The 21374-nt window shown below is 43.3% G+C and overlaps 2 protein-coding genes across 3 annotated transcripts in view; one reads left to right on the top strand and one right to left on the bottom strand.

Annotated features, from left to right (window-relative positions):
• The window catches only part of CENPP (centromere protein P), a 257893-nt gene extending 256783 nt beyond the window's left edge, over positions 1 to 1110 (bottom strand). The window contains exon 1 of the mRNA XM_062208499.1: positions 971 to 1110. Coding sequence (XP_062064483.1) covers positions 971 to 1077 — 107 coding nt within the window. The 5' untranslated portion in view covers positions 1078 to 1110. The remainder of the gene's footprint in view (positions 1 to 970) is intronic.
• A 385-nt stretch (positions 1111 to 1495) lies between these two features.
• The window catches only part of NOL8 (nucleolar protein 8), a 32345-nt gene continuing 12466 nt past the window's right edge, over positions 1496 to 21374 (top strand). The window contains exons 1-11 of one of the 2 annotated variants that reach the window (XM_062208488.1): positions 1496 to 1764; positions 2726 to 2889; positions 3572 to 3634; positions 6007 to 6085; positions 8116 to 8248; positions 9790 to 9861; positions 11477 to 13168; positions 15477 to 15587; positions 16051 to 16173; positions 16477 to 16567; positions 21172 to 21310. In XM_062208488.1, the coding sequence (XP_062064472.1) occupies positions 2751 to 2889; positions 3572 to 3634; positions 6007 to 6085; positions 8116 to 8248; positions 9790 to 9861; positions 11477 to 13168; positions 15477 to 15587; positions 16051 to 16173; positions 16477 to 16567; positions 21172 to 21310 (2642 nt within the window). In that variant the 5' untranslated portion in view covers positions 1496 to 1764; positions 2726 to 2750. The remainder of the gene's footprint in view (positions 1765 to 2725; positions 2890 to 3571; positions 3635 to 6006; positions 6086 to 8115; positions 8249 to 9789; positions 9862 to 11476; positions 13169 to 15476; positions 15588 to 16050; positions 16174 to 16476; positions 16568 to 21171; positions 21311 to 21374) is intronic. The other variant, XM_062208489.1, reaches the window with a different exon arrangement.

Genomic DNA, 21374 nt, shown 5'->3' with positions numbered 1-21374 from the left:
GTTAGCTCAGGAATATTTTTCTCTGCACCTGTATCTAATTAGTCTCGACTAAAAAAATGAAGATAATACTTTCAAGTAGCTTGCATGTTTTTTCCTACAGATTAGATCAAACAATTTTTCTTTATGTCAACTTACTGACATTTCATTGACGCTCATAATTGACAATTGTCAATTTATTGATATTTCTTTGTCAAGTTATTCTTAAAGGAGAACTTATGTCATTACCATAAAAATCAGCATCACCTGCCTTAGTTAGGGGACCCTTAAAAACAAATGCCAAGAACCAAGCTCAGGCATTAAAAATCCCAACCAGGCACTGCTGCCTACCGAAGGCGAGGCACACACAACTCTCAACACAGGAGAGAACGCGCATGAAAACGACTTTCTCACGACTGCCATCAAACGAGTTACCACTATTCAGAATTCTGGGCGTGTCGCTACGCAAGCCCACGTTTGGGGGGCACCTACGCCACACTCTCAGCCCAGGGCCTGGCTGTCTACGCGGATTCACCCGCCTAGCTCAGGCGCACGGGTTCAGAGGGTGATAAGAAGCCACGTACTCAACTCATGACGACAGCCTAGGGTGGTTACTGGTGCCATAAACTAGAGTGTCAATTTGTTGGGTCAACAACAGGAGCCACTGTGCGCTTGCTCCTGATGTGGGATTTCTGTCCTTAATATACTGTACATTTTGATTTAATGCTATAACTAGTACTCAAACAGTATGTTTCACTTTGTGTTTCTATGTGGGTTCAAACTGTTGAAATCTTTATACTAAATTGATCTTCTGTATATAAAGAGAATTGAAAATGAATCTTGATGTGAATGGAAGGGGAGAGGGAGCGGGAGAGGGGAGGGTTGCGGGTGGGAGGGAAGTTATGGGAGGGGGAAGCCATTGTAATCCATAAGCTGTACACTGGAAATTTATATTCATTAAATAAAAGTTTAAAAAAAAAAAAAAGCCACGTACTGGATTCTGGACGTCTCGCTCCAAGGAACTGGCAGCTCGTCGCACGCCCGCCGCAGGACCGCGACCTCCGCCTCCAAAGCGCAGAGCTCCGCGCGCTGGGCGTCCATAGCACCACTCAGAGACGGACCCTGCCCACCGCGAACCCGCTACTAGGACGGCGGCGCGCCCAGCCCGGCATTTCAAGCCTCCCGCGCTCCTGGAGCGCGCCATCCCGGAGCTCTCCGGGGGGGAACAGCGGAAAGACGCGCGACTCTCGTGGCCCTGGCAGCCGGTCCATCCGCAAGCTCGCATGGTACCCTGGACGTCCCGCCCCGCGTTACTACGGTTGTCTCCTAGCAGCCTCTACCCTTCCGAGAGTTGCGTTATTCCAACTCCAAGTCCAAACACTCGGCCGCTCACCCCCACCTGGGCAGCCTTGGAGCCGCCCGGACGCCTACGTCACTGAAGAGGCGTTTCCCGGATCCCCTGAAGGGGAGTGTCGCTTTATTTTCCTTCCGCGCTTTCATTTCCGTCTATCTATTCCGAGAGATGATGAGCACGTGGCGATAATCCGCTTCAGTAACAAACGGGGAATTTTAGTTTGGGGTCATTAGCGATCTTTGAGGAGATGGCGGAGGCATCAGGGTGGCTCAGACAGTGAAAGTAAAGAGCCTTTGAGAACTGGATGTGGAGACGGAACCTTAGGAGGCAGGGTTGGAAATCGCGGAGGAAGGAAGAGAGCAGGGTACCCGTGGGCCCCTGTGATTAGAATCTGGGAGCCGCCGCGGTGGTGTCACTGGCGCTGGGAGAGTGTGGTGAGGAGCTGCTTGGGGCTGGGACGTGACGGGCCGGTTGGGGTGTCCTGTCCCGTCTCGTCTTTGTGTCGTCTTGGAGGAGGAAGGCTGGGGCGGCTGGCTGGGTTAGGCACGAAGGCTGCCCGGAAGTGGCAGACCATAGCTGTCGCCCGGCCTGCGGGCCATGCGCTGGGCTTCTGTCGCTGGTTTGAGGTCTCCTTGGGGAGGCGTCTGCCAAGGTGGAAGCTGGGCACCTGCCCGGCGCTGACTGTGGTGGGAAGTCTTAGGCTGGGTGGCAAACCTCCCTGTCTTTGAAACAGTTTTTCCGAATCCCTCAGTCCAATAATGTTAGGAATAGAATGTCAGGAACTCCCAAGTTCTGCAGTTCGATCTGGATTATAATTCTGGTTTCACCACCGATTTTCTTTGGGAAGTATATCTTTATGGAATACATATAAACTACTGTGTACAATGCAGGCGCATAGTCAAACAAGCCCATACTGTTGCTCTCTTTTGTGTCTTTGCAGACACTTTTATCGTGACAAAGTATCGTATTTACAGCATTTCATTAGTTCATTTATGAATGTGTGGAGCCCCAGGATGGGGACTTTTTTTATCTGCTTTAGCCTGTACTCCCTGCCACATCCTATTTCTGCCAGTATTTGTTAGATAAATGCCCGTATGAATGAATCCAGGAAAAATATCTTACAAGGAAAGGAAGAGTATAATTTTTTGGTCATTTAGAGTGAGAACATCAGCCGTACCTTCGTATGTAGGTGTGGCTGCTATTTCAGTGTGCAGCCCAGGCAATGCGGGAGGAGGGCCTGAGAAGTATCTCCAGGGATCAAATCTGAAGTGAAACACGGGTCTGGGCTACCAGTTTGGCTCAGAAGCTTCACGGGAAAAAGTTGTTTTCTTGCATTGGAAAAGAACTAAGGGACAGAGCTCTTCTGTGAATATAGAAAATTACTTTTTCTGCTAGCACACAGAGTGTATTCTCAGACTTCATGAAAGCCAGCAGAGAAACAAAACGCCTTTTTGTGGGTGGCCTTGGCCAGACCATTTCTGAGGCAGACCTACAAAATCAGTTCAGCAGATTTGGAGAAGTTTCTGATGTGGAGATCATCACACGGAAAGATGACCAAGGTAAACTTGCTGTCCTTCACTGTGTAGTTAATTAAAAGCAGGGATAATTCAAGTGATGTGTTAATAAAATAAAGCAACCCCAAAGATGGATGTTAGCTGTGAATACTGAAATCCCTATGTGATGACCTGGAAGTGTTATGTATGATATAGGACTTACTCAAAATTGGTTTCTGAACAGGAAAATTAAACATCTAATTTTTCATTTTCAAAGCTAACATTGATTTATTTAAGTGTCTTGTTAGGTAGGCTATCACTAATATGCAATCAAGATGCTTTCTTGGGGCCAGTGTTGTGGTATAGTGGTAAGGCTGCTGCTTGTGACACTGGCATCCCATTGGGTACTACTGGTTCAAGTCCCAGCTGCTCCACTTCCAAACCAATTCCTAGCTCCTGGTTGTGGTCAAGTGGGGGAGTGAGCTAGCAGATGGAACATCTCTCTAACTCTGAGTTTCAAATACATCAATTAAAAAAAAATTCTTTTACTACTTGAGTTTCTTTTTTTCTTTTGGAATATTTTGACAGTCATGCTTAGAAAAATATAACTTTGTATCCAATGAAAGGTAAACAAGCTGTTTCTTTGAAAGAGTAAGTTTCTTAAAGCTCATTTTAAAAGTTAGAAACGTAATAATTTTTGCATTGTTCTCTATGTAGAAGTTTTAAATAAATTTACTTTCTTTTTTAGGAAACCCACAGAAAGTATTTGCATATGTCAACATCCGAATAGCAGAAGGTGACCTGAAAAAATGTAAGATTGTAATGTATTTTCTGTACTAATTGCTGCTTGGGATCACTATGTAACTTTGGTTCTAAATCTAAGCCTGAATGGCCATTTTTAAGTTACCCAGAAGGTTAACCATGATCAAGAGCGTTCTCGTATCCTGCAACTCAGCAGATCTGGCTATCCATCCCACTGGCATCAGCAAACATAGTAACACATTGCTGGTGGGTTTGCACAAAAACTGGTATTCTCAAGTATTCAGGGCCAAACTTTCACAGAAATTGCTTGTTGCATATATTTCAGTGTATATTTTGCCACACTCCTCTTTAGTCTGTTTATTTCTTGGGCAGATAATCCTTGTTATTAGATACAGTCAGTAGGAGAAGGCTTCACATTACACCCTTGTAAGACCATGTCCTTGAAACTGTGATGTCTCCTGTTAATAACTCTACTAAAGCTGAGGCCAAATGGTTACTTTAAATGAACAAGGAAGGGGAGGTGATACATACTGCTACTGGTACAGTAATGTATTCTAGTTACTTGGAAGCTGAAAAGTCAGAAGACACAAAAGTCAATAAAGGGAACATACTAATAAATGAAAACAGCCAGCAGTCTTTTATAATTTCATTTACAAGATGTTTTAGGCCGGCGCCGTGGCTCATTTGGCTAATCCTCTGCCTGTGGCACCGGCACCTCAGGTTCTAGTCCCGATCGGGGCACCGGGTTCTTGTCCTGGTTGCTCCTCTTCCAGGCCAGCTCTCTGCTGTGGCCCAGGAGGCAGTGGAGGATGGCCCAAGTGCTTGGGTCCCTGCACCCATATGGGAGACCAAGAGAAGCACCTGGCTCCTGGCTTCGGATCAGTATGGTACGCCAGCCGCAGCAGCCATTGAGGGGGTGAACCAATGGAAAAGGAAGACCTTTCTCTCTGTCTCTCTTTCTCTCACTGTCTACTCTGCCTCTAAAAAAAAAAAAAAAAAGATAATTGTTTTATGTACTGTTGAGTGAGGAAATATATCTAACAAATATGAAGTTGTCATCAAGAATACATTGGCTCGGGGCTAGCATTTGTGACATAATGGTTAAAGCTGCCTGCAAGTCAGGCATCCCTGTATAGGCACCAGTTTGAGTCCCAGCTGCTCCCTGCTAATGGCTTGCGAAAGCAGTGAAAGATGGCCCAAGTGTTTGAGCCCTAGCCACCAATGTGGGAGACCCAGGTGATGCACCTGGCTTCAGCATGGCCCAGCCTTTGCTGTTGGGGCCAACTGGAGAGTGAACCAGTGGATGGAAGACCTCTCTCTCTCTGTCTCTGCCTTTCTCTGTAACTCTGCCTTTCAAATAAATAAAATAAATCTTTAAAAAAAAAAAAAAAAAAAACTCTCCAGATGACCCCAAAGGTCAGGGCTGGGCCAGGCTGAAGCCAAGGGTATCAGCTGGATCTCCCACCTGAGTGGCAAAGGCCCAAACACTTGGGCCATCTTTCACTGTTTTCCCAGGTGCATTAGCAGAGAGCTGGCTTGGAAGTAGAGCAGCCAGAACTTGAACCAGCGCCTATATGGGATGCCAGCGCTGCAGGCTGGGGCTTTAACCCACTGTGCCACAGCATTGGCCCTTGCATTGATTCTGTGATCTTATCTGTGATAAGTTATTTAAACATCTAAACTCCAGTTTTATCTGATGCATGACAAAAGAAAGTGCTTGCCTTGGAGCTCCAGTTGTGCAATTGGTTAGCGCGCGGTACTTATATGATAGTGCAGGCGGAGAATGTGCTTGCCTCATAATATTAATGTAGGATTATATTAAATTAAATACTACATTTTACTTTGTATAGTAGCTACCATGTAAAAAATTGTATCTATTACTGGTTTCTATTAAGGAGTCTGAGAAGATAGTCAAAAAATGAGATGTTCAGCCATAACAATTCAAACATAGTTCAGTTACTTGTAGGTTATACAATGAAAATTAGTTTGAGAGGATAAATAAAAGTAAGGTGCTAAAGCATTCCAAAATATCTGAATGACTCTAAAAGATAACGTTAGTGTTTCATATTTATACTATGGGAAATAGTAAGGAAATACTAAATAATGTCAGTTGTTCACCAGAGGTTCCTGAATTAGTTCATATGTGAGTGCAAATAAGTTTTGCTTTACAGTTTACATCTTTTGCCTCCTTCCAATCTTCGAGTAACACTGAAACGTGGAGTATAATGAGCCTCCTTGTAAGTGGTCTGGGTGAGACAGGCATCTAGGTTGCCTCTCCCCACGACTCGTTTTTCTTCTAGTTCAACTGTCTCTGTAATAAACTAGCCTACTCTTATTGGTTCTAAATAATTACAAAAAGTACATGCTCATATATGTATTTATACTGCTGTATCCTTAGATAATACTTCTTTTACTTTATAGGTATGTCTGTTTTAAATAAAACAAAATGGAAAGGTGGAACACTACAAATTCAACTAGCAAAAGAAAGCTTTTTGCATAGGTAAGATTTGCTCCTCACAGAAGTAAACCTTGTTTCTTTACATTGTAAATAGTTTTAGATATTAACTTACTAGTTTGAAATTGCCAATATGTTATTACATTCTTAACATACTGGAACATTACAAGCAGACCTGAAATTCCTCTTAACTCTGATTTCTCCTTACCCCAGACCCCAGCGAGAAAGATAATTCAGTACGTTTACATTGGTGTATATTGAGGAACAAGAATAATATCCTATTTTTATGTGACCTTTTGTGGCAATGTAAATCTTCTTTCTTTGTAATGACCTTTAGTACTTAGTACAGAAAATGACTGTGCCAAACTAATTGGTTCCTCCGTGCCTATGGACACTTAAACTTTTCCTACCTTTTCATGAGAGTGACACTTAGGCTGTTTCTACTTTTTCATGACATGTGCAGGTGTCTCCTGTGTAAGTGCAAATATTTCTCTAGAGTTTATGTCAAAATGAAGAGTTGTTGAATTTTAGGGTTGTGTACATTTAAATTTCAATACACAGTACTGAGTGTTTGAATGGAAGTACATTGAGTTGAATGTTAATGGTAGTGTCACACAAAGCTGAAAGATAATACGAGAGGTGGAGAATAATTATGCTAGTGATTTAAGAGCAAGGCAGTGAATCAACATTAGAACTCTCGAAATCCTGAAGTTAATTTCACAGAGAAAAGATTGCATTTGGGAGCTTTACCGAAGTAGCAAACACCTTAAGAATATACAGATGGAATGAGCAGGAGAGTTGATAAGATTATTCTAGACCAAGAAAATGTCACAAAGAAAGATATAGTCTTGAGTGGCAGGCAGCTTACCGGAGGCATATTTTGAGGGGCTGGTCTTGTAGGACAGTTGAGAATTGGATTCTGTTCTTTAGCAGATGGCCTCTGGCAATGAGCAGGGTAGTCAGCGTTCCTTTCATTCAGCAGCATTTGAGTGTCTACCTTGTGTGGGCACTGGGGCCCCACACTGAGTGGGCTGAGTGCTGCTGCCGTGTGGTATCTGTGTGCATGTGCCCGAGGAGCATGTCTGGGAGATCACACGTGAAGGAGGCAGAGCAGTGAGGAGTCTCATCAGGGCTACTGTCCAGGCCTAAGAAGGGGGTTCTTTGACGAGAAAGGTTGCGGTGGACAGCCCTCTCCATTAGGAGGCCAGGAATCATAAGTACTTAACTAAGTGGTCTCTGAAGACGCCTGTTCTCACGAGGGCTAGTGAACAGAGAGAGGATAGGTAAAATGCCAAATGTGCATAGGCTGGAAGAGGAAGATCAGCGTGTCATCTGTGGCTTCAGTGCTCCCTGAAGGGGAGCAGGGACATCTGCTGGAGCACACTGTTAGAGTGAGCTCTGGCTGGGACACTCGCAGGAGTAGGCAGCTGCGGGAGAAGCCTTTGTGCCGTGGTGTAATAGACCTGACAGAGCCGCTCAGTGCTAAGCTCTGCGCTTGCTGTAGGAGACACGTACACAAATTGTGAGAGGTTTAATGGTCATCCAGCAATCACAGTGGTGTTTTCAAAGAATGTAAGATAAAGTGAAAAAAGGGCACCCATCTACCTACAGTGTTACCTGGATTCCATTTTTACATGTATATGTTTAAATACAGAATGAAGTTGAAGTAAGTAGAGAGAGTGTTAATAGTAAGATGTGGGATAAGGATTGTTTTGTTTTCTTTGTGTTTCCTAGTGATTCTATGATTCAAGTGTTTTTGTTTATTTATTTAAAGATAATTTGAAAGGCAGAGTTAGAGAGAGAGAGAGATATTATCCATCCACTGTTTCATTCTCCTGATGGTCTCAGATGTCCTGGTTTGGGTCTCCAACATGGGTGGCAGGGGCTCAAGTTCTTGGGCCATCATCTGCTGCTTTTCCAGGTGCATTAGCAGGGAGCTAGATTGGAAGTGAAGCAGCTGAGACTTGAACTGGTGTTCATATGGGATGCCAGCATGGTAGGTAGCTTAACCTGCTGTGCCACAAAGGCAGCCCTGCTTCGTTGATTATTTTAACTATATTTTCTCTTTGATTCAGATTGGCCCAGGAGAGAGAAGAAGCAAAAGCAAAGAAAGAAAATTCAACAGGCAACACCAACTTGTTAGAAAAGATGGGATCCGTGGATTTCCATATGAAAGCTGTGCCAGGGACAGAAGTACCAGGGCACAAAGTAGGTCTTTGGCGGCCTGAACTAACCAAGGAACTGCTACCGGAGCCTACATGGTCGTGGTGTCATGTCAATAGCCAGTTGCATTTTTCCTTTGCTTTGAAGCTATTAACATAGATAGTACTTACTGGTTTTCAAGATGCTTCTTCATTTTATAGAGGGAGATCAAAACCCAAGTGGAAGCAGTCTCCTAAGGGACACATGTATTGAAGAGTATAGGCAGGACTCAAGCTTACTGTTTTTTATTTATTTATTTAAAATTTATTTGTTTGAGAGGCAGCATTATAGACAGAGAGAGGGAGAGACAGAGAGAAAGGTCTTCCATCCACTGGTTCACTCCCCAAATGGCTATAGCAGCTGGAGCTGGACCAGACCAAAACCAGGAACCAGGAGCTTCTTCTGGGTCTCCCACGTGGGTGCAGGGGCCCAAACACTTGGGCCATCTTCCATTGCTTTCCCAGGCCATTAGCAGAGAGCTGGATGGGAAGTGGAGCAGCTGTGCCCACATTGGATGCCCAAATGCAGGCAGAGGCTTGACCTACTATGCCACAGTGCCTGCCCCATTTAGTGGATTTTTAGTGGCTGTTGCATTTGGGGGAATTTGGGTTTTGCTTGCATTTTTTGAAACATGTCTAATTTGAATTTTATTCAATAAATAGAACTTACTGCAGGAAATAGATTTGGCAATTACATCAAACTTGTTTATGCTATTGTAGTGGGCTTGGTAGAACAATTGTGTTTTGGTAATAAAGGAATCTCAGTCAGAAAGAAGCAAGTGGAGTTTCTGACATTCTTTCCCAGCCTAATATTAAGCGATCAGAGTGTACCCAGGCCACGGTGACACATTCTACATGGAGCTGGGACACCCCTACAAAGGTCTTAAAGAAGACCTTTCCCCAGCACAAACCATATATAATTTGGGTCAGCTAATATTAATCATGTCCTTGGCTGCTAACCTTAGTGTTATTCATCAAAGGCCATTTCTTTATATAAATTCTAAGAAAAAGAATACATGGACATCCATTTATTAGCATACTTGGTAGAAATATGTACGTGTCATGCATAGACCTTCCTCGTGTCAGGGCTGTGCTGCCTTTATCAGCTGAGAGCTATCTGAAGACAGATAACCAAGTCTCCTCCCTTAAGCTCTAGGATGTTGCTTAGCCTCTTCCATCAGTCAAGAGGACCTCTCCATCCTAGGACTGCAGGCTCCCTGACCCTTACTGGGGCATGCTCCAAGGGGGAAGGACCAGCACCTTCTATGTGTATGTGACTGAATTAAGATAGGGCAGTGAGCACACCATGCCTGCTATTTTTATCTAACATCTACATGATATATTTGGGATTGATGACTGCTTCAAATTTTCCTTCATTTTTTATTCTCATACACTTTTTGTCTTTAAGAATTCATTTTATTGCGATATTATCCATCAGTTACCATAGCCTTGAGTTCAGCTTTTAAAAAATTATATAGATGCATTGTTTTTGTCTTTTTTATTTGTGACATGTATATAAAATATATTCTTTTTATTTGTTTCTTTTAGAATTGGGTTGTCAGTAAATTTGGAAGAGTCTTACCTGTTCTTCACCTTAAGAATCAACACAAACGTAAAATATCCTTTGTTTAGGCCTCTCAGAAAAATTATGATTTGCCATAGTTATGGATATGGATAGAATTATAATACCTCTCTCAGCAAATTCTCGGGTGTTTCCAGTTTCTAGGCAAAGGTAGATCTACTTACATGTATGAAACAACTAGAGAATTATAACAGAATGTAATGAGGTTTTTTATAATTGAGTAATGTGAGTGAAGATCAGTTTCATTTACTAATTTATACATCTTCCCATTATACATGGATTCATAGCCATTGCTAAAGGAGCTAAAGAGGGGTGAGGGAACAAGGGTCATCATTAGAGAAGGTTTTAGAAGAATTGAGGTGGATCTTGAATGAACAGAAAATTGCCGGGACATCGTCCTAAAAAAAGAGGAAAATGGTGAGTAAAATTATGACAGGAGAATGTGGATGGAGGAACCCTGTGGAGCTTAAGGTGAGCAAATTCAGATGCCTGTCCGCGGAGAGCAGGTAGTGTGAGACCTTGAAGACCAGGTGTCAAGGGTTTCTGAGCAGGGATCATGACTGTGTGGCGTTCAGTTTGCGAGGCAGGAATGGTTATGCTGGTTCTGGCAGAGGGAATGTTAATGGTTAAGACAGTGCTGCAGGAAAAAAGAGCCGAGGGTCAGGTTGCCTAGTTATTGATAACTATAGCAAACCACTACCATCCAGGGGCCAGAAAACAAAAAGGTATTGTCTCAGACCCAGTAGCCATTGTGCCAGGGCAGCACTGCCTGAACTGATGCTAGTAGCACTAGCCACAGCTACTTCTACCCCCTGTGTCAAGGGCACTAAGGTCAGGGAAGTGTGGATTTCTTCCTTTCCACTTTCCGGCTTCCCACCAATGCCAGCCACTGATAGCAAAAAGGAAGATCGTGAAGGAGGTGACATCATCGTGAAGATGGTAGACATTGTGTAGCTCACTTCACATAGGACTGGCATGTATTAAGTGATTAATAAATGAAGAGAGGACTTTCAAGAGTGATAATTTAAAGCAGTTTGCACTTGCCCGTTCATATGTGTTAGGAAATCAGTAAATGCTAGCTACCATTAAAACACATTTATATGAACTAGAATCTGGGAAATCAGCAAGCAAACAGGCCTGGTGGAGATCACTATTTTTTTAATAAAGACCTTAAAAATGTGTTAACAGAGGGTAAATCACTGTTAAATGGATGCCAATGAGTGAAAAAAGTCACAGCTGAAAAGACAGGAATGGTCAGAGAATTTGCAGCTGAAGCACATGAGTTGGCTAGCTATGCCTTATGGGTTCTCCTCTAGCCTCTGCTTTACAGCGTTAGTAAATAGTCTTGGGGCCAGTGTACTTAGAATGTAATCTGAATGGGCTTGCTGTAATATCTTCAGATGTTGCAAGTAAATTCTGCCAACAGGTAATCATGATGCTTAAATTTAACTCCAGAGATATCATAGAAAGTGTGATTCCATAGATTCTGAAAGGTGACTCAATGAAGTCCTCATTTTATTTATAGGAAACTGAGAATAAAATGAGATAAATGACTTCTTGAACATCAAAACCATATCCTTTGTGTTTGACCAGATTGATAGGTTTTCCTAACACCTAGTGCTTTTTATTAATTCCTTGACTTTGAGTAACATAATAAAATATGACCCATCAAAGTACTGCCACAACTTAAAGAAGATCGGAGAGGATTCCACAGATACCATTCCCATATCAAGCCTCACTTGGGAATTGGAAGGAGGAAATGACCCTATGAGTAAGAAACGGCGAGGCGAATTCTCTGACTTCTCTGGCCCTCCCAAGAAGATAATAAAAGTGCGGAAGGATAAGGGTTCCACTGGATCTGTGTCTGTGAATCCACGGACCAATAGAGTAGCGGAGAGTAACACATCTCAAAAGACTTCTGGCTTAGAAACCTGCTGGAAAAGAAACAGCATGTCTGATGATGATATTGATTCTGAAGATGAATTAAGAGCAATGATTGCAGAAGAGGAGAAGTTACAGAGAACTCTGTGTTCCTCAATAAATGAATCTGAAAATGATCCTTTTGAAGTTGTAAAGGAGGATTTCAAATCAGATGTTCACAAACTTCATTCTTTAACAGGCTTAGGTGTAAAAAATACTACTTCTGGGCATCTTAGTAATGTGGAAAGTGACTGTGAGTATGATTCAGGAGATACAGATGAAATCTTTGCAATGAAAAAAACAGCCAGTAAGATGAAAAATAGTGCAGAATTCTCACAAAAGGAAAAATCTACACGCAGAAAAACTTTGAAAAATAGAGAGAATGGCAAGCTTTCTGAACAGTGTGTTAAAGTACAAAAAAGGAAAAGCAATGTAGAGTCAGCCCTCAGTAATGGACCAAAGCATCGTAATCCTACACCTCTATCTGAGCCCAGCAGCAGCGAAGATGCTGATTCTGCCTCTGAGTCAGAAGGTGATGAGGAGTATAACACCATGATGAAAAACTGTCCCCGTTTGAGCCTCACGTTGGCTGATCTGGAACAGATGGCTGCCTGTGATCTTGAAGTTACAAAAGAAGATACTGAGAGTGATAACCCAGAATCCACCACCTGCAACAAGTTTGACAAAGCCTCCAAGAGCCCCAAAACCGTCCCTGGCCTCCGCAGAGGCAGGCAGTGCATTAATCCTGAGGAAATTGTGGCTTCCCTTTTGGAAGAAGAGAGTGCCTATGATAAACGGACGCCAAAGGGAAACTTAAAGCCAAAATTCCAGGCTTTTAAAGGAGTAGGCAGTCTCTATGGAGAGGAATCAGTGCAAAAGCTCTTGAAAGAAAGTCCTGCTGCTAACAATAAAGATCAGAATTCCTTGAAACAAGATTCCAATAGCATTTCCACAGAAAATGGGTCCCCATTTGCCAATGGCTCCTCAAGCAAACACATTCGATCTCAAAAACAGCAACCTACTTTTGACAGTCAGAGTCTCAAGGTAGCATCCCCTAGCAGTTCAGAAAAAGGAAGTAGAAACCCCATTTCGGGTCTGTTGCCATTAAAAGGTAAGACTTCTTTAAACCTTAATGCAAAGACTCACAAGACAGACCATGACAAAGACGGTTGCCATAGTACCACAGAAGCAGAGGGAACAAGGTCTGATCCAGGCACTTCTCTTGAGAAATCATCAAAACTGTCTTTGAGGAAACACATTCAGGAAAGCAAAACTGATTTTTCACATTCTGTTAGTAATTCGTCAGATGCAGATGCTAAGGACAAACATGCTGAGGACAATCAAAAGCGTTTGGCAGCATTGGAGGCAAGGCAGAGAGCCAAAGAAATGCAGAAGAAACTGGTGCACAATGCACTGGCGAATGTGGTGAGTGTGTTTTTAGTCTGAATTTAACACCTACTCTCAAAGTCCAGTTTTTTATCCCTGTGAAGGTAGATATAATTCTTTAGAGCTTATTATCTTAGTAATAATCCATTTCATATTTTGTATCTTTTATAAAAGTTAACTTTGACCACCACATATATTTAGTGTGAGTATATCTTAAAGGAAGCAAGATTACATTGTGTTTACTAAAATATTAAAATATTTATTTATTTTCATTTTATTTGGGAGACAGATTTTCCATCTGTTGGCTTACTCCAAAAACATGGCTTACTTCACAACAGCCCAGGCTGGGCAGAGTCAAAGGCAGAAGGCCAAAACCCAATCTAGTTCTCCCATATGGGTGACAGAGACCCAAAGACTTGAGTCATCACTTAATGCCTCCCAGAGTGTGCCCAAGCAGGAGGCTGGACTCAGCTGTGGAACCAGGACTTGAACTCTAGTATGGGATGCATGCACCCCAAGTGGCATCTTAACTGCTATGCCAAACACCCACCTCTGAAAACATTCTTAATTTGTTTTTTTATCTAATTTTTTCATCATTTCACTTACTACTTGTAATGTATATGTATCTTAATGGGTCTGAATTCACAGATAAATCACTTGCCAATTTTTAATACTATGATGAGCCTTTGTTCTTCCAGCAATTTTTTTGAAGACTTATTTATTTGAAAGGTAGAGTTACAGAGAGAGAGAGAGGGAGGGAGAGACAGAGATTTTCTGTCTGCTGGTTCATTCCCAAATGGCTACAATGGCTGAGACTGGGCCAGGCCAAGGCCAGGAGCCAAGAGCTTCTTCTGTGTCTCCCACGAGGGTACAGGGGCCCAAGGACTCAAGCCATCTTCCACTGCTTTCCCAGGTATACCAGCAAGGAGTTGGATTAGAAGTGAAGCCCATAAGGGTTACCAGCACTGAAGGTTACCTGCTATGCCACAGTACCTGCCCCTCTAACAGCAGTTTTTAAGTACACCTTTACGGAACATGAATGATAATCCTATTTATATATTTATTGGCTCATGATGGGGTGGGCAAATGGTCACAGTGCAGAGCCAAGGGCTAAGAGTGCTAGGCTGGGGCCCCTGGCAACATGCAGGAGACATAGCAAGCTTAGAGCTGAGAGCTGTGGAAAGATAGGTGGGAATGGTCAAGCAGAGGGGAGAGGGTTGGAAGAGAGATTGAAAATATCCCGCGCGGTGCGCCGGCTGCAGCGCGCTACCGCGGCGGCCATTAGAGGGTGAACCAACGGCAAAAGGAAGACCTTTCTCTCTGTCTCTCTCTCACTGTCCACTCTGCCTGTCAAAAATAAAAAAAAAGAAAAAAAAAGAAAAAAGAAAAAAGAAAAAAAAGAAAATATCCCAAGAAAGGGGAGTAGATTACACAAAAGTAAATATAAGAGAGAGTATTATAAGTGGCAAGAAATGAGGCTGCAGAGGCTTGACTACATTCAAAAGGCTATAAAGAGACAGTGAAGAGTTAAACAAGGGAATGAAGATAAGTTGTGTATATTTTGGAACAAGAATTGACAATATACAACTTTCAGGACATCCAGCCCATAGTCCATTTATGTATGTTCTTTAACCTAAGAATGGTTTTTCTGTTTGTTTGTTTGTTGTTTTTTGAGAGTCAGAAAGATAATTCCCATCCACTGGTTGACTCCTACATGCCCATATTGTCCAGGTCTGAAGCTAGAACCCAGAAACACCTGTAATGGAAGGCAGGAACCCAATTAATTGAGCCATCACCTTCAGCTTCTCAGGTCTGCATTAGCAGGAAGCTGTAGTCAGGACCCAGAGCTGGGAATCAAACCCAAGTACTCTGATGTGCAAAACAAAGGCATCCTAACTGCTAGACCAGATGCCTGCACCTGAGAATTTCTTTTGAATGCACGACAGACCCAGTGTGGACGTCAAAGCCTGAAATTTTTACTCTCTGACCCTTTATAGAAAATATTGGCCAGCCTGTGGGAGAGGTCCTTTAGGCCATGACAAAAACAAATGAAATGGGTCAAATCTGGAACCTGGGAGAACCTTTGGGAGGCAGAGCCAGGACAAAGGCAGTGATGGAGGGAGTAGATTTAAAAGATAGCAAGAAGGTTGAATTGAGGGAGCTTGGTGTTGGTGGATGTGGAGAGAAAGGAGTCATAATGTGCTGTCTTGGGTGAATAAGCAGATGGCATCTACTAGGTGAAGGGAAGGACAAGACATGGGTGTGATAGGGAAAGGAGGTGACAGGTTTTAATGTGTTTGGTGTGTTAGACTGTCCTAAAATGTGATTATTCTGATGGTCTCCCTAGGATGGTCATCCTGAGAACAAATCAACACACATCATCTTTGGCTCTGACAGTGAAAGTGAAAAGGAAGAGACATCTAGTCAGGCACAGAGCTGTCCAGAAGAGGAAGTGACAGTAAGATGTACAGGGCATACCTGTGGGCATTCATCTGCTTTTGCAAATCCATGTGTCTGTTGTGCTCCAAACCTCTCCATGGAATCCTCTGGGGAGCCATTTGAGACTTAGGGCACCCAAGGCTGGCATGTGCTGAACCCTGGGATCTTGGGGATTCTGTCTGGTGTGAACCTATATTCCCCATATTATCTGCAAAGTGACATCAGTATTAGACACTGCAGATTCTTGGATGTAATAACTGCTTCTCAAATCTCTAGGCTGCACTGGCATGCCTTTGTACTAATGATCTGAGAGGTTACTTAGCTATCGGAGTCAGGTCCCTCTGACCTGTTATCCACTTATTCTAGTACGTGCATCTGGGTTGTTGGGTTTTATATGTGGGGAGAAGGCTACACAATGAAGACAATGCTTATTGGCTCAGCTATTAATAAATGTTTCTCTGTACCTTTCAACTATGTATCAGGAGCCCACGGGTAAAGCATCTGGGAAGCTGTTTGACAGCAGTGACGACGAGGAATCGGATGCTGAAGATGACAGTAACAGGTTCAAAATTAAACCTCAGTTTGAGGGCAGAGCTGGACAGAAGGTTAGTGGAGACTGAGAATAGTAAAACTTGCAACTTCCTGTTTCTCTTTTGTCTTCTTACAACGTGTCCTTATTTTTTTACATAGTCCATTAATCTAAATAAACACAGGCAGACTGACCCACATTCTGGTGTGATGTTTAATTTGGGTCAAGTCCTCTGTGGTTCTCTCTGACTGTTGAAAGAGGATGAACTTGGGACGTATGAATGTAGTGAATTTCATGGCATGGGGAGGTGCACGTGGAGAGTCTTCATTAGAAGCAGTTTCTTGGGAATGTAACAGTCATTTCTGCTTTTTGTCTGTAGCTCATGGATTTACAGTCTCATTTTGGCACTGATGACAGATTCCGCATGGACTCTCGGTTTCTAGAGAGTGACAGTGAAGAGGAACAGGAAGGTAAGAGCTTCATTATTCATACAATCCTGATGTCATAGCTGGGACGTGAGGAAACAGCGAGTATGCTTCCTTCCTTGAACATGTAAAGAAACTGCATCCCAAGGCATTAGTTTGAGGATTTTGTAGTCAAATGTTTGGTTAACCTAGCATTTCTTAGGTTTCTTTGTACATTTTAAATTACTAAATGAGATTTAATTATTTGAAGGCGCTAGAAAGGATAGAGATAGGTGACATCTACCAAAGATACCATTTTTCTTTCATCCCATCACTGACATGAGAGGCAGGCAAGGTTCCTACCAGGCAGCACATGTCAGTAAAGTAGCAGGTTCTGGCTGAGACCATGAAGTTACTCTTGGCTTTCTAATAGAGTGTCATCTTCCTTCAGTGGGCATGCTGGGTGCAGATTTTTTTGAAAAAGCAAAATACCATTGAATATCATTAAACCTGACTTCATCTTTCTTCAGATATCTAAGAGTAATAATGCTATCAGAAGCATCAGGCTGGCGCCGCGGCTCAATAGGCTAATCCTCCGCCTTGTGGCGCTGGCACACTGGGTTCTAGTCCTGGTCGGGGCACCGGATTCTGTCCCGGTTGCCCCTCTTCCAGGCCAGGTCTCTGCTGTGGCCCAGGAGTGCAGTGGAGGATGGCCCAAGTGCTTGAGGCCCTGCACCCCATGGAAGACCAGGAGAAGCACCTGGCTCCTGCCTTTGGATCAGCATGGTGTGCCGGCCGCAGCGTGCTGGCCACAGCGGCCATTGGAGGGTGAACCAATGGCAAAAAGGAAGACCTTTCTCTCTGTCTCTCTCTCACTGTCCACTCTGCTTGTCAAAAAAAAAAAAGAAGAAGAAGAAGAAGAAGCATCCAAATTCTCTTACTTTTGACTTCCTGTAGGATTTTTTCCAGCAGTGATAACTTTTTAAAAATCCTTACCTCTTACATGGCCACCTTGAACCTGATTGTCTCTCAGTCTCAGAATTTTTCATTCTCTTAGTTTTTTCCTCCTTCCTGAGTTAATGTTAAATCCCATTCACCCTTCTTATTACTCCCTTTTTCACTTTTATTTACATACTTTCCGTTTCTCTTCTTTTGTCTTCCTCTTTCTGTAAACATTTTTGTCTCATGAGTCCCGAAAAGCCATTCCTCCAACCCTGCTAGTTTTCAAGTTTCCACTTCATTTCTCTTTCAGTTCTAAATTTGAAATGGAAAAGCAAATTATATTTAATTCAGTAGCGGTTGGTTTTTTGTTTTTGTTTTTGAAAGTTATTTTTATTTGAAAGGCAGAGTAACAGAGAAGGAGAGATCTTCTATCTACTGGTTCACTCCCCAAATGGCCGCAATGGCTGGGGCTGGCCCAGGGCCAAAGCTAGAAGCCCCGAACTCCATGTGAGTGGTAGAAGCCCTACTACTTCTGCTGCCTTCCCAGATGCATCAGCAGGAAGCTGGATTGGAAGCAGAGCAGCTGCAGCTTGGCTGTGCTCAGATGCCAGCATCACAAGTGGCAGCTTACTGCACTATACTACAAGGCTGGGCCCTAGTGGTTGGTTTTTTATTGAATACAATCTCTGACTTGGTCCTCTGAATTCTTTGAGGTAATTGTTGTTAGTATTGTACATTTCAGGAAACCAAAGTTCACAGAGGTTTGTAGTCAGTTCTCCAAGGACCACACCACCTTATGTTTCAGATCTTCACTCAAAATTCCACGTTGAGGCCGGCGCCACGGCTCACTAGGCTAATCCTCCACCTTGCGGCGCTGGCACACCGGGTTCTAGTCCCGGTCGGGGCACCGGATTCTGTCCCAGTTGCCCCTCTTCCAGGCCAGCTCTCTGCTGTGGCCCAGGAGTGCAGTGGAGGATGGCCCAAGTGCTTGGGCCCTGCACCCCATGGGAGACCAGGAGAAGCACCTGGCTCCTGCCATCGGAACAGCGTGGTGTGTCGGCCGCAGCGCATCGGCCGCAGTGGGCATTGGGGGGTGAACCTACGGCAAAGGAAGACCTTTCTCTCTGTCTCTCTCTCTCACTATCCACTCTGCCTGTCAAAAAAAAAAAAAAAAAAGAAATTCCACGTTGAAAGCACGGGAATGACAGAACCTTGGGAATAGCTGGTTTTAGGATCTACATAGAGAGGTTACTTTAACTCCTGCTGCTTTTGTTTGTTTTCTTATGACTGTTGGGTTATGTCCTTTGAATCTGTGAACAACTTGTTCTCAATCCTTGGTTCCTACTTTCCCCTTTGCCTACAGATGTAGGCTCTTCTTGATGTTCTGAGAGACCTGTGGCTTTAGCTTTTACTTGAATCTGAGCATTTCCTAAGTTTGGATCTTCCTTGTTACTAGCTATTCTGCTGAGCTCCCAGCTAATCTTTCTTAAACCTGCTGGATGTTTCCCACAGAGCATCCTTTGTTTGGCTGAAACTTAGCAAGTCCAGAGTTAAATTTCTCTCTCTAAAACCAACTCCTCAAAACCTTATGTGTGTGTGTTTATTTAAAGATTTATTTATTTATTTAAAAGGCATTAAAGAGGCAGAGGCAGAGAGAGAAGTCTCCCATCCACTGGTTTACCCCCAGATGGCTGCAACTGCCAGAGCTTCGCTGTTCTGAAGCCAGGAGCCAGGAGCTTCTTCTGGGTATCCTGTGCAGGTGCAGGGACCCAAGGACTTGGGCCTGCTTTCCCAGGCCACAGCAGCTGTATCAGAAATGGAGCAACTGGGATTCGAACTGGTGCCCACATGGGAAACTGGCACTGCAGGTGGCGGCTTTACCTGCTATGCTACAGCACTGGCCCCTCTGTGTTTTTAAGGTGGTCATACATGGAGCCTCTGACCTTTATTTCTTTCCTTCCCAAATTTTTTTTTTTGACAGGCAGAGTGGACAGTGAGAGACAGACAGAGAGAAAGATCTTCCTTTTTGCCATTGGTTCACCCTCCAATGGCCGCCGCGGTAGCGCGCTGCGGCTGGCGCACCTCGCTGATCTGATGGCAGGAGCCAGGTGCCTATCCTGGTCTCCCATGTGGTGCAGGGCCCAAGCACCTTGAGTCATCCTCCACTGCACTCCCTGGCCACAGCAGAGAGCTGGCCTGGAAGAGGGGCAGCCGGGACAGAACCGGCGCCCCGACTGGGACTAGAACCTGGTGTGCCGGCGCCGCAATGCGGAGCATTAGCCTAGTGAGCCGCGGCGCCGGCCTCCTTCCCAAATTTTGAGGCACACTTTTTTTTTTTGTTTGCTCTGCAACTAAGCAGCAAAGTTAGCCTGTATCACATGGAGTGCTTCTCAGCATTGTGTTCTGTGAATAATTGCTATTTGGGGCCGGCGCCGTGGCTCAACACGCTAATCCTCCACCTTGCAGCGCTGGCACACCGGGTTCTAGTCCTGGTTGGGCCCCGGATTCTATCCCGGTTGCCCCTCTTCTAGGCCAGCTCTCTGCTATGGCCCGGGAAGGCAGTGGAGGATGGCCCAAGTGCTTGGGCCCTGCACCCGCATGGGAGACCAGAAGAAGCACCTGGCTCCTGGCTTCGGATCAGCGTGATGCGCTGGCCACAGCGGCCATTGGAGGGTGAACCAACGGCAAAAAGGAAGACCTTTCTCTCTGTCTCTCTCTCTTTCTCACTATCCACTGTCAAAAAAATAATAATAATAATAATAATTGCTATTTGGTAAAAATTGAAATCACTGTTTTTGGAAGTCAAAAGTGGTTGAATAAAAGTTTCTTATGTTTCAACATAAGTTTAAGTATAACATAAACTCTGTACTTTTTTGCCTCAGCTTGTGTATTCATTTTGTTTCCTGCACCTGGCATGCTCTCCTGCCCTACCTGGCATAGATACACAGTGTTGCTTGATCCAGTCAAACTTAATCTCAGCCTCCTTTGAGCCCTCATAAACTTCTGGCATGTTTCTGTAAAAAACTTTAAATCAGCATTTTACTCACATATCTGTTAGTTGGTTTATTTTATCCTGCACTAAGTTGAAAGTGTCTTAAATGCTTAGTCTTCTTTTATAATTCCATAATGGAAACTAATTGTTCAATTTTATTCTCTGATATTTGTTTCTGATAGTTGAGCATAGCAGCCTATAAGGTTCCATGATGCCTTTGTGTACTTGGCACATGACTTTCTTCCTGTAATGTTACAGACTCAAAAGCTGAAGCCATTTTCTACTAATAAGTCATATCGACATTCAGTAAAATTACCATCTTTCGCTGTTTATCATTTTTAGATATGCATGTAATTTAGATTACATTTTTAGAATGTTAACAAAAAAAATCAAAGAATCAGTAATCACTTTAGATACATAATTAGTATTCTGCTATATTAACATGTGTCAGTCCTGACCTTATAGATTTTAGATGTGATGCTGAAAACCATTAAATCCAAATTTCAGTTTCATAATTACAAATAAAAGTGGGACTTTGTGTTTGCTAGTCATGCAGTTTCTGGGTTTGCTGTGGCCTACAAATCCTGGGAATCGGGAGGTTAATGAAATGAGGTTAAGCTTTTCTTCCAACCCTGTTGGGCTTTGCAACTGTTGGATATTTGGATAAGCTTTTGAGATTGAGATTTTTTTAAGATATGTTTGCCAAGATTTTACTAATTATCTTTTTCTGTCAAAGAGATAAATGAAGAAAAAACTGCTGAGGAAGAAGAATTTGCTGCAGAAAAAAAGAAAGCCCTGAATGTTGTACAAAGTGTTTTGCAAATGAACTTAAGCGGTTCTTCAAGCAAGGGAACAGTAGCTGCTAAGAAATTTAAGTATGTTTTACATTCTATCCCATTCTACTATTTTTTCCTTTGCCGTAAATGCCTGCATGTACTC

This window comes from Lepus europaeus, chromosome 12, assembly GCF_033115175.1.
Source record: "Lepus europaeus isolate LE1 chromosome 12, mLepTim1.pri, whole genome shotgun sequence".
In the NCBI taxonomy this organism is placed as follows: domain Eukaryota; kingdom Metazoa; phylum Chordata; class Mammalia; order Lagomorpha; family Leporidae; genus Lepus; species Lepus europaeus.
Note: the sequence above shows the minus strand (reverse complement) of the source record. Positions and strands in the feature narration are given on the sequence as shown.